This window comes from Panthera leo, chromosome C2 (genome assembly GCF_018350215.1).
Source record: "Panthera leo isolate Ple1 chromosome C2, P.leo_Ple1_pat1.1, whole genome shotgun sequence".
In the NCBI taxonomy this organism is placed as follows: domain Eukaryota; kingdom Metazoa; phylum Chordata; class Mammalia; order Carnivora; family Felidae; genus Panthera; species Panthera leo.
In genome coordinates this window covers 82,278,490-82,291,886 of record NC_056687.1, presented here as the reverse complement: position 1 = coordinate 82,291,886, position 13,397 = coordinate 82,278,490, and the positions used below count along the sequence as shown (strand labels likewise).

Here is a 13,397-nt window from a genome sequence, read left to right as displayed (position 1 = left end):
GGGCGCCTGGGTGGCGCAGTCGGTTAAGCGTCCGACTTCAGCCAGGTCACGATCTCGCGGTCCGTGAGTTCGAGCCCCACGTCAGGCTCTGGGCTGATGGCTCGGAGCCTGGAGCCTGTTTCCGATTCTGTGTCTCCCTCTCTCTCTGCCCCTCCCCCGTTCATGCTCTGTCTCTCTCTGTCCCAAAAATAAATTAAAAACGTTGAAAAAAAAAAATTTTAAAAGCCACACATTTCCACACAGATAAATCCTTGTCCTGTTGCCTCTTTCCGGTGGCGTCTTTTGCACCTGTTCCTGCTTCTGTTTTCATGATCACTGCCCTAGTTCGGACCCCAATTATCCATTGGAGGAGAGACTCCATTGCAGTCATATGCATCTTGCTTGGGCTCCCTGCCTTTTAATTCTTCCTTGTGTTATTTCACTCTGTTCTCCAACTGGATAATTTTCCTAAGCCCAATCCTGATGATGATAAGCTCTCATGGTTGAACATGGTCAATAGAGCCCCAGTTTTTTTATGGAATAAACTCTAGATTCCTTAGAATGTATTCAAGGCCTCATCTTTTCAATCTAATATCTCCCTCCTCCTCTTGCATGTGGCTGCACTCTAAAGAAGTCCAGTTTCTTTGCACGCACTTGTATTTTCCAGTGTCCATGCTTTTGCTCACAGTCTTCTCTCTGGCGTGGGTTACTCTCTCTTCTCACATTCCTACTTTCCTCATTTCTTTTCAAATTCCTTCTCTCATTTTCCTTACTGTGCTTTTGTAGCCATTTGCACCTTCATGACAATGTTAGTTGCATTGTACCTTTTATTTAAGATTTGTTACCTGTTTCACCTTGCGTTCTTGCTCATAATTTCCTTGAAGGTATTTGCTATACCATCTCACTCATAGGAGGTACTCAGGAGATGAGAGCTCACCTAAAGCAGAGGAACGATTATGGTTTGATAACTGTGTGTGATCATAAACAGCCTGTTATATGAAACCATCTGTTTAAGGAACTGCTTATAGACAGGGCAGAAGCCATTCACTTCACTGATTGCTGGGCTAGCTGACGTCTTTTTTGGGATGCCTTCACTCTCTAGTTATCTTACTTAAAAAAGTGTTTTTAGGGACGCCTGGGTGGCTCAGTCGGTTAAGCGTCCGACTTCAGCCCGGGTCACAATCTCACGGTCCGTGAGTTCGAGCCCCGCGTCGGGCTCTGGGCTGATGGCTCGGAGCCTGGAGCCTGCTTCCGATTCTGTGTCTCCCTCTCTCTCTGCCCCTCCCCCATTCATGCTCTGTCTCTGTCTCAAAAATAAATAAACATTAAAAAAAATTTAAAAAAAAGTGTTTTTATTTAAGAATAATTGACATACAATACTGTACTAGTTTCAGATGTATAACATAGTGATTTCAGTATTTACATACATTATGAAATGGTTACCACAGTAAATCTAGTTACCATCTGTTACCATACAAAGCTGTTACAGTAGTATTGACTATATTCTCTATGCTGTACATTTCCTGTCTGTATCTTATTTGTTTTATCACTGGAAGTTTGTACCTCTTAATCCTCTTTACCTGTTTTATTCAACCCCCTTCCCCACTCCACCCCCCAGCAACCCTCAGTTAGTTCTGCATCTGTTTCTGTTTTGTTTTGTTCTTTAGATTTCACTTAATAAGTGAAATCATATGGTATTTGTCTTTCTCTGACTTATTTCACTTAGCATAGTGTCCATCCATGTTGTAACACATGGTTAAGATTTCATTCTTTTTTGTGGCTGAGTAATATTCTATTGTATATAAATACCACATCTTTTTTTAAAAAAATTTTTAATGTTTATTTTTGAGAGAGAGCGCACACATGTGCAGGCAAGCGAGGGAGGGGCAGAGAGGGAGCGAGACAGAGGATCCTAGCAGCTTCACCCTGTCAGCACAGAGCCCGATGTGGGGTTTGAACTCACGAACTGTGAGATTGTGACCTGGGCCAGAGTCGGATACTTAACCAACTGAGCCACTCAGGTGCCCCGTAAATACCACATCTTTATCCATTTATCTATCGATGGAATTTAAGTTGCTTCCATATCTTGGCTGTTATAAGTAATGTTGCAGTAAACAGGGATGCATATATCTTTTTGAATTAGTGTTTTTGTTTTCTTTAGATAAATACTTAGAAGTGGAATTTCTGGATCAATACTATTTTCAGTTTTTTGAGGGACCTCCATACCGTTTTCTATAGTGGCTGCACTGATTTACATTCCCACCAACACTGCATGAGCCTTCCCTTTTCTCCACATCCTTGCTTACACTTGGATTATTTATCTTTTTGATACGTGCCATTCTGACAGGTGTGAGGTGATACCTCATGGTGGTTTTGATTTGTATTTTCCCTATGATGAGTGATGTTGGACATCTTTTCCTGTGCCTTCAAGTTACCTTAGTTTTAAACCCCAGAATGACTTTGCTCTCTCTGTGTTGGTAGGCAGCTTTTTGGTAGGTTTACTTTAATTTAAATTTAACTTCAGTAGGATTCTCTTTTAAGAATTCCAGAGGGAAACATGATTATTATTTCTTTGAAATCACCTCTCTCGCAATTCAGTTCTTATCCAAATTGTGCCTAGAAATATGCCAAAAATCATGAAAATGTTTTCCTTTCAGAATATGAATAGTTTTTGCTCCTTCTCTAAATGACATTGAACTCAATTGTTGCACAGCCTATAAAAGAATCTTTTCATGAGTCTCCAGTAATGAGGCTCCCTCTTCCCCTTCTAATGGTATAATTTTGTGTCAAACCAGATGATGTATTGAATAAATGGTCTCTTTTGCTCATTAGGTTATGGTGGAGAATTCAGATTTTACTCCTTCACAAGTAGGGTGCCTCTTTACGTTCCTTGCCCGGCAGCTTGCAAAGCCTGACAATACCTTGTTTGTAAACAGAACCCTTTTTGATCAGGTGAGTGTCTTTAATGATGAGAGCTAGAATTGTTTTTATGCTGTTTGCTGTTCACAGAAAAGTTCACTGGAGTATATAGTTTCTTAATATAAATAAGAAACTAGATAAATGTCTTATCAGGTAGAAACCTGTTGAGGTTTTAATTTGGATTAAATTGGTTGTTTCTTTTAATGTTGTGCCTGTGTAGTATGACTTTTCTTAGTAACTTGGTATCGTGGGGGGTATGGCTTGTGGAGATTGGTTTATAGAGATTTTTTTCTTTTAATTGTGTTCTCTGAATTGCCTAGAATTCTTTGCTCAAGAATTTTTCAATTTTAGAAGTTACCCATCTCATCGGTAGCAACTCTCTGATGTTGATCATCTGTAAGAGAGATTTCTTTTAGAAAGTCTCAATGTCCGTACAAATGACTTTGACTTTGAAGATCTCTCTTAATCCCAGTTAAATAGCTCCTGCATATCAACACATGGGTGGCAAAAAAAAACCCAAAACAAAACACTTTATCTCTGGAGAAAGTTGCCAATAATGACAAGCATTTATTGAGCACTTTATAACACCAGGCTCTCTTCTAGAGTTTTATATGTGTATGTTAACTCACTGCTCCCCGAGCACCCCCATTCTGCAGATGAGGAAACTAAAGCCTGGAGAGGTTATGTCACTCATCCAGGATCATACTTAGTAAGGGTGATTCTTAGCAATAAATACTATTATTACATGTTAATAAAGTTGAGACTGAAATCCAAGTGGCCTCACTCTGAAGTCCATGCTTTTCTTGGTCCATGGTATCAGGGATCTTAAGGTTAAGGTGTGCTGGTAGCACTGCCTTCCAGCCATGTTTCTGAACAGTAAAGATAAGATACATATTAAATTGATAGCATACTTGAGCCTGTGGTGCCATGTAATAGGCCAGTCAGTTGGGAAGACACCATATATCTGTGATATTTGTTATGGCTGAGTATGGATGAATTGATGATGTAGAAGGGGTAGTTATTGTTGTTTTCATTATACAATGTTACGGCATGCATGCTAGTCTCCAATAAAAAAAAATACCTTTCCTTTGACCAGGTCCTTGAATTCCTCTGTAGTCCTGATGATGACTCCCGACACTCTGAAAGACAGCAGGTATGAACCCCTGGGACTCTTATTGCTCAAGTATGGGAAAGAGGACAGAATAAGCTGGAAAGAACCCTTCTGTGCTAGACCTCATGAAACATAAGGGGGAAAAATTGTGCCAAACCCTAATACTAAGCTAGATAGTGGCAACTAGAAAATAGTGCAGATGGTTGTTAGGAGTACATTTATAAAGAATTCATATCAAACTAAATTCCTAGGAAGACTGGACCTGTCTTGCATTCAGCATGACTCACAGGGAATACTTCATCCTTCTCCATTAAGTAGCAACATTTGGCACCTGTTTATCCTGCTTTCCACTAGGGCCATTTATCTGATAACCACTCGTAGCTGCTATGGTTCTGAACCAGAAAGGCTGCCAGATCTTGAGTATTGGGACATTGAACTTTGGGAGTACTCTATAGCCCCACTGCATTAGGGCTAAACATTTCTGGAGACTAGAATCCATCTGTCCTTCCACTAATCACTGTGAGATAGTAACTGTTGGATTACCGCTTTTTTCTATTTAGGCCACTTTCTCGAGAGTCTCTTCTAGGAGTAGGATTCTTTCAAAGCTTACCCACTATAAGTGTGGGTACTAAGAGAATCATCCTATTTAAAAGTTATGGCTAGACTTTGTCAGACAAGCAAGCTACAAAATATAAGTACTGTGAAAGCTACGCTGGTCTTTTTTATGGTAATAGTGCACAGCTGGGAGGTTGAGACTCTTGAGACTTGGCTAAAGAACTTAGGATAGCAGCAGTGACCCTTTTCTCCTCACAGCTGTGGCCCAGTGACTGCTGCAGACTGACTATTTTAGGAAGATAAGACAGCTGCTAGAATTTTGATTATCTCAAATTATATTGAATATAAATAATAATGTGGACCCTCACTTTGTCCCTATCTCTCTATTGGCAGGAAAAGTGGATCTTGGTGTTGCTATGTACAATGATAAAGAATTTTAATATAAATAACTAAAATAAATAGAAATAGAAATAAAAACCAAATCTAAATGTACAAGTCAAACCTTGAAAAGTAATCCTTGTATAGTAATGTTCTATTATCGGGAGTCTCCTTTGAGACTATTAGGGTTTTTTCTCGATTCATTTGAGAAATACAGAAAACTGATGAAGTAAATTGCTCAAGTTCAAAACTAAGATTAGAACTCAATTCCTTCCGTTCTAGTCCAGCACTCTTGTACTCTATATAAAAATTTTTGCATGCAGTATTTTTTATTGTTTTCTGGTGGTATACTGATAAAATTTTAACAGCTGGTTCCCCAGGTGTAATTCTGACATGAATGTTAGTTGATATTTTCAATATTTAAGTGAGTAAGATGAAAGTACAGGAGTGAAAGCATGGCAGGACTTCGTACATTCATCAGTGATGTCTTTGCTGAATCAGTTCTTAAATACTGGAAACATAAGGCAAGGCCTTAATTTTCTGTGCTGTGTGCAATGTGATGATTGTGACAAGCACACTTTTAAATTTGATGGCCTTATTAACCTTGTTTCCATCACTCTCTTAGCCAGGGATTGGCAGGTTTTTGCTTTTTTTGTTTTTGTTCTGTAAAGGACCAAAGAGTAAATATTTTAGGCTTTGTGGGACAGATAGGTTCCATGTCACACATGTGTCTTTTTGTTTATTTTACATCCCTTTAAAATAAGTAAAATATAGTAACCCCTGATTTTTATAACATGTGTCGATTTCCATAGTGTAAGTACTCCCACCATGGCTGATTCCAGCCTACCAACATGATGTCACTGAACATGGAATTGGGAAGAGATGCACAGTGCCACACCCTGGTATAATATTTCCACCACATAGATGAAGTAACAAACCTCAAGAGCATACACAGTAAAATGTAGTAAAATAATTAGGAAGTAGTGAATTGTATTAATTACCTTTTTTAATTTAATTAATTGTAAATTTGTATAATTTAATTTTTAACAATCACTATGTTTAACAACTGGCTTATACAGTTCCTGAAAACTTAATTCTGCTGAATTGTTAAGACTGGCTCCAGCAATGGCATTTCTATTATATTATTCCAAATTAAGGCTCCCAGTAGATGAGTTCACTCCATAGTTCTTTTTTTTTTTATTTTTATTTTTTTAACATTTATTTATTTTTGAGACAGAGAGAGAGAGAGCATGAATAGGGGAGGGTCAGAGAAAGAGGGAGACACAGAATCCAAGACAGGCTCCAGGCTCTGAGCTGTCAGCCCAGAGCCCGACACGGGGCTCAAACCCACGGACTGTGAGATCATGACCTGAGCGAAGTCGGACGCTTAACCAACTGAGCCACCCAGGCGCCCCTCCATAGTTCTATACTACAGTATATTATAATGCTCAAAATGGACTCAATTAAGGCTCTGAACAGTAAGTTTTAGATAGGTTTTATTTCTTTTCTGCTTTTTTGTCTTTTCTTAACTTGAAAGTAATCAATTTCCTGGGAGTGCCTGGGTGGCTCAGGCGGTTAAGTGTCCCAACTTCGGCTCAGGTCATGATCTCACAGCTTGTGAGTTTGAGCCCCATGTCAGGCTCTGGGCTGATAGCTCAGAGCCTGGAGCCTGCTTTGGATTCTGTATCTCTGTCTCTCTCTGCTCCTCCCCTCCCCTGCTCACTTGCTCGCTCTCTCTCTCTCTCTCTCTCAAAAATAAGCATTAAAAAAATCTTTAAAAAATTATCAGTTTTCCATGTTAGAAAAATATTTGTTAAATGGTTTCCTGAAGTTATGGGAAGGGTCATGTTACTCTGGGTCTCAAACTTAAATATAAGAGAGAGCTTTCTCATATTGTTCTATGACTATATAATGTTTCTGTTGTATTTTGAGTTTTATTTTAAAATATTGATGAATCAACCTCAACATCCTATTCACTTTTTTATTCAGCTACCTGGTGTGGTTAAAGCTTAATTATATGAACCCCAGTGTTTTATTTGTGTGTGTGTGTGTGCGCGCGTGTGTGTGTGTATGCCATAAAATTGATTTTAACCACGTTCAGTGTACATTTCAGTGGCTTTAAGTATATATGATTGTTGTGCGGTGATCATCACCATCCATCTTTAGAACTTTATCATGAATTCCTGAACTGAGCCTCCCCATTAAGCAGTAAGCATTAACTCCCCATTACCACCTTCCCCAGCCCCTGCCAGCCACCATTCTACCTTCTGTCTCTATGAATTTGACTACTTTGGGTACCTCATATAAATAGAATCATATAATATTTATCCTTTTGTGACTGGCTTGTTTCACTTAGCATAATGTTTTTAAGGTTCATCCATGTTATTTCATGTGACAGAATTCCATTCTGTTTTAAGGCTGAATAATATTCCATTATATGCGTATACCATAATTTGTACATCCATTCATCCATTAATGGACATTTGGGTTATTTCTACCTTTTGGCTCTTATGAATAATGCTATTTTGAAAAACCCTAATGTTTAAGTAGAAAAATTAAACATGCAAGCATGGATACTACCTATGGACAGTAGATTTTAAAGAACCGTGAGACATGAAAGCAACAGACAAAAATTCACTTCTTGAAAGAATATGTATGGACATTTTTGGCTTAGTGGAGGGTCAGATATTAGAATATTAGATATTCTAATAAGGATTTATTTACAAACACTGTGGCATTTCTTCCATGTTTGAAAAATAGAGCCATTTATCTTTTTGTAAGACTTCATTACAATGTGATCAACATAAGGGTACCTCCTGGTACTTCGTATATGGGAAAGCCAAGTCAAAACATCAACTAATAAGACCAAAAAAAAAAAAAAAAGGAAAAGTTACATTTTGTGTGGCTGAATGGACTCTTAAAGAGTTAGTAAATAAAAGTAGATTCCAAAGTGTTTTACTCATTTATTTTAAATATTCAGGTCCTTTTAGAATTGCTGCAAGCTGGAGGCATAGTTCAGTTTGAAGAGAGTCGGCTCATCCGTATGGCAGAAAAAGCAGAGTTGTAAGTTGTTTTTAAGGCATACATTAGTCCCCATAGAATTACTAAGTGAAACTTCTGTAACTGGAAGCCTGGTTTATTGATAAATTACCAATTTTTAATTAAGAAAAGCTATGCAAATAACAACAAAAAACGTAAGTGCAAAGTTTTTGTCTTTCAAGTCTAGAAATGAGTAAGTAACATTTGCAGAAATTAACAACGAGTAAATTTGAAGTGTTTGTACATTTGTTTTAGTGTGAAAAAGAAACAACAGTCTTATGATTTATAATTTTAGTTTTATTTACTTAAAATTTCCATCATTTTATAGATTTTTGAGTTGCCTTATTCATACATATTCTAAACAATGCAGAATTTAACATAGCAAATGAGATATGATGTGTTAACACTACTGTTTATCTGATTTGTTGAATATTTCATTTGACATATTTAATTGTCAACAGAGAAAATTCATATAGTTAATTGATAACTAATATTTTAACTATTTTTTATGTGACACATTATTGTTTTAACATTTATTTTGTACCCAGCTTTGAAATTTCTTATAAACTGAGCATTCAGCAGCATCTTAAACCTGTATTTAGAGGAATGGCAGATACTACTCTCCCTTAGCTACTGTAACTTCATTTCACAGTAGAAATCAAATCTATATTCATTTTTCTTAATACCAACTTCTATGAGCAAACTTCTTGAAACAATAAGCTAATAACCACCTGCCTGTTTGGTACTCTGAACTTTTTCCTTTTATGTTCTAGCTATCAAATTTGTGAGTTTATGTATGAACGAGAACACCAGTACGACAAAATTATTGATTGTTACTTACGTGATCCACTGAGGGAGGTGAGTTATGAGACTACTTTACCCTTTTGTCTTGCTCAGTCTTCCCCTCCCCTTATTGAGTAGAAATAACTAGTAAGTAGGTATAACTATTCAGTACACCTATTGGGACATGTTTGCTGATTCAAGGGTTTTTTTCATTTATTCAACAGATTTTTTTTTATCAAGTGCCTACTATTAGCCAAGTATACATTGATCATTAAAACATATATTTTCTATAATTTTAGAACTCAGAGTTTAGTGATGGAGACTGACCATAAGGAAACCATATATGTAATCACAGATTGTGATGAGTGCTAGGAAGGAGAAAATGGGTGCAACTTGAGAAGATGTTGGGGGAACTGACTTACACAGAGCAGCCAGGGACGGAATCTCGGAGGAGGTGACACACAGACTGAGTTTTGGAATTTGAGATGAAGCCAGTCAAGCAAAGAGCCAGTGGAAAAAGTATTCCAAGATAGGGACAAGGGTAACACAAAAGGGCAGGAATGGTGTGAGATTGAATTGGGAATGTGGATAGAGACCACTAAAGACAAAAGTATGATATTCTTTCATTAGCTTAATGAAATGGGGACCAAAATTAATTGGAATGGATTTGCTCCTGCCAGGAGTCTATCCTAAACTTTAAACAATGACTCATTGTCTATAGTGTCAGTTTCCCAGCAGTTTATCTACAAGTGGTTTTCCATCTCCAAATAATAGATACTTACCAAGACAGGTACAGATAGTAGATAGTGACTCAATATTGCTTCAGTGAATGAATGAATATATTGCCTTGTGTTTTTCAGGAAGAAGTCTTTAACTACATTCACAACATCTTATCCATTCCTGGACACAGTGCAGAGGAAAAGCAGTCTGTATGGCAGAAAGCAATGGATCATATTGAGGTGCTGAGCCAACAAAGTTTCTTAAACTTCCCCATTTGGATGGATATCTCCCAAATTAAGTGTATGCTAACTAAGCAATAGCAGGTGTCATATTATTAAGTTGATCTAATTGAAAATTAACTTTTTTCACATAATTTATTTTACCTCGTATTCATAAAGTCCATGTCATATACAGTGTATTATATCATAACTTCTGAAAATAACCTAAGTTCAATCAGCTGGTTGACAAACTGGAATATTAGTGGGTTCTTACAGCCTTCTTAGAATGATTCTGAGAGTAGTACTGGTCTTTGCACCTGATATGTGATAGGGAGCCATTTCCCCCAGTCACCCAGTGGACTTTCAGAAACATTACTGCAGTACATTATTCTCTCTGATGTATTTCCCTCTCCATATGTAACAGAACAATGTTTCTGATTTTCTTTATGCATGCTGTTTTACAAGAATACGGGAGTTGACTTTAGAGCAAGAACTTCTTTTTAAAAAACAAGCTTATAGATGCTTAAGTGGAGAGACTGATACATGTGATCACGATGAATCTGAAGAGAGGTCCCGGAATCAGTTCTCACGTTCATTTCCTTAGGTTCATCATGTACACAACACCTCAGAAACCAACAGATCTATAGGTTTTTTGAATCTATTCTGTTTTATGGATTACTGGTAATTGAAAAAAAAAAAAAAACTATGACAAAAGATGCTGAGATAATCCTAGTTTTGGAGATAAGAGATTACAAAGTTTTTCTTCCTGTAGCAAGGGTCAGCTGATGGGGGAACTTCTGGTGATGGGTTTAGAGATGTAGTGAAAGATATGATTATTCAGTATCTTTTAAAAAAAATGTCATCCATATGGAAAATGATAAGAAAGGATGAGCTCTGAAACATTGCTTGTGATGTGAATTCTTTGTTCTAGTTCCCAATGGTTATAAAGTTTAGAGAGATCAGAAATGTGAACAGCATCTTATGGGAAACATGTGGTGTGCAAGGTGGCTCAGTCAATCACCAGATATGTGGTCTGAAGTAATTGCCACACTTTTTTATCTGTAGGATTGAGAACATAGATGTTATTTAATGTTACCATATTCCTGCTAACAAGATGAATGAATATATCTTGGTGGAAAGAACTCAAGAAAACCTTTCCCTATTTTCAGTTGTATCTTTTTTCCTTTAATCATTTTGTATTCTTTTTCCTTTCATCATCCCCTTTGTCCCCATAGTTACATTATGGCTCATTCTTCATTTCACTTCATCTGCATTATGCAGTGGTTTGAGCACATGGACTCCAGACATCGGAAAATGGAGCTATGTCTCTGCATAATGTGAAACGTGATGAATTAATCAATGAGCAAACAAATTACTCAGCAGAAAACTCATATTGGAGAAACTAGAAGGGTTTTTGTTGCACAACAATTATTTCTGCTGACTGTTTTCTCCACATCTGCACATTTTTTCACCTTGAACTTTTTAATATCTCTTAAGGCCACAATTACAAACATACAGATTTTTTTGTTGAAGGACTTCTGTGGCTGCAGTAATGTGAATAAAGTCAATATTCAATGTGTAGGGGGAAACATCCTCATCATAAAATTTTCTGACAGTATACACAGTGTATAGATTTCTTAATACTCTGGAGTTATAGACCTCTTGTGAGAATCTAATGAAAGATTTGGACCTGTGGCACATAATATTGTGCATGTGCACAGATACATAATTTTGTTTATTATTGCAGGGGTCCATAGACTCCCTAAAAGGCATTCTTAGATTGGGCCTGTGGATTCCAGGTAAAGAATTGCTAGTTTCGATGCTTTTTCCAATATGGACAAAACATGTTTCGTTAGATTTTTAAAAATATTTTTCATTTTAAAATATGTAAGCATCCCCAAAAAGTTCATAAAACAAATGTACAACTTAATACATTTAAAAAGGAAACGTCCTGTGCTCGCTTCGGCAGCACATATACTAAAAAGGAAACGTCCCAGGCCCAGGTCAAGAAATTGAGTTACTTCCAATACACCAGACTCTTTTTGTGTATCCTTTCCTGATCAGAGTCTCTTGCTTCCCCTAATATGCCCAGGATCCTGATAATCCCATGTTTTTCTGATAATCTCCTGCCTTTCTATATATTGCTACTGTACACGCCTGCATCCCTAAAAAGACATGTTTGTTTTGCCTTTTTCTGAACTTCAGTAAATGAAGTTCTACTCTATGAAGTTTGTATATTCTGTTGTAGGTAGCTGTGGTTCATTTTAATTCTTGTGTAGTATTCCATTTTACAAGTATATTAAAATTTATTCATTTCTACTGTTAGTGAACATTTCTATTCTTTCTAGTTTCTATTAAAAATAGTCATTCTGGGGGCACCTGGGTGGCTCAGTCGGTTGGGCGGCCGACTTCGGCTCAGGTCATGATCTCACGGTCCGTGAGTTCAAGCCCTGCATCGGGCTCTGTGCTAACAGCTCAGAGCCTGGAGCCTGTTTCAGATTCTGTGTCTCCCTTTCTCTGACCCTCCCCTGTTCATGCTCTGTCTCTCCCTGTCTCAAAAATAAATAAAAAACGTTAAAAAAATTAAAAATAAAATAAAATAAAAATAGTCATTCTGTGATCATTATACATGCATCTTAAGCACAGCATTTTTGAGAGCAGCCTAGCATTACAGCATCAGCTGAGAACTTGATAGAAAGGTAGTTTCAGTCTTTTCTCACACCTAGTGAATCAGAAACTCTGGAGTTGGGGCCCAGCATTATGGTTCAATAAGCCCTCCAGGTGATTTTGATACATGCCAATAACATTTGACAATCTCTACTCTTGGGCCTATAATTGCCAGTTAATTGGGATAAGTATATTCAACTTCACCAGATGCTGGCATTGTATGAGATTTTCCATTAGCTCTTTATCCTCGTTAGACTTTAAAATGTTGCCAATCTAGGGGCGCCTGGGTGGCTCAGTTGGTTAAGTGTCCAACTCTTGATTTTGGCTCAGGTCATGATCTCCTGGTTCATGAGTTTGAGCCCTGCATCGGGCTCTGTGCTGACAGTGCAGAGCCTGCTTGGGATTCTGTCTCTCCGTTTCCCCTGTCCCTCCCCTGCTCTCTCTTTGTCTCTTTGTCTGTCTGTCTGTCTGTCTCTCTCTCAAAATAAGTTAAAAAAATTTTTAAAAAATAAGATTTTGCCAATCTAGTGCATGTATAAGGATATTTTATTATGTTTAAAACTTGCATACCCTTAATTACTAATGAGATTGATAGCCTTTCATTGTTTATTAGCCATTTAAATTCTCTTTCTGTGATGTGTCAGTTCAAGTCTTTGGCCCATTTTTCTATTAGAATGTCTCTTGTACTTATAGGAGAATTTCACGCATCCTGGATATTAGTCTTTTTTCAGTGATACGTGTTATAGTTATCTTTCACTCTGTGGCTTTTTTATGTAGTTCTTTTTAAGAAAAGTTTTTTTTTTTTTTAAGTAAGCAAATCAGTTTTTTCCTTCTAGACTGAAGGAGAAATTCTCCTATATTATTGTCTAAGAGCTTTCTTGTTTATTTTGGTTTTGTTTTTGAATCTTAGGTGCACTTGAAAGCAGTTTTTGTACAGATGTAAGAGGGGTGTCCAATTAGTTTTTAAAATATGGATGTCCAGTTTTCCCAGCAACGGTTAGCTATTTTAAAAGGTTACCTTTCTCCAT

General features: G+C 37.2%; 1 protein-coding gene across 8 annotated transcripts in view; it reads left to right on the top strand.

Moving 5' to 3' along the window:
* VPS8 (VPS8 subunit of CORVET complex) overlaps nucleotides 1-13,397 on the top strand; it is a 251,146-nt gene that overhangs the window by 122,077 nt on the left and 115,672 nt on the right. For all 8 annotated transcript variants that reach the window (XM_042902959.1, XM_042902965.1, XM_042902958.1 and 5 more), the window contains 5 exons: nucleotides 2,812-2,931; nucleotides 3,995-4,051; nucleotides 7,923-8,005; nucleotides 8,755-8,839; nucleotides 9,625-9,723. In XM_042902959.1, the coding sequence (XP_042758893.1) occupies nucleotides 2,812-2,931; nucleotides 3,995-4,051; nucleotides 7,923-8,005; nucleotides 8,755-8,839; nucleotides 9,625-9,723 (444 nt within the window). The remainder of the gene's footprint in view (nucleotides 1-2,811; nucleotides 2,932-3,994; nucleotides 4,052-7,922; nucleotides 8,006-8,754; nucleotides 8,840-9,624; nucleotides 9,724-13,397) is intronic.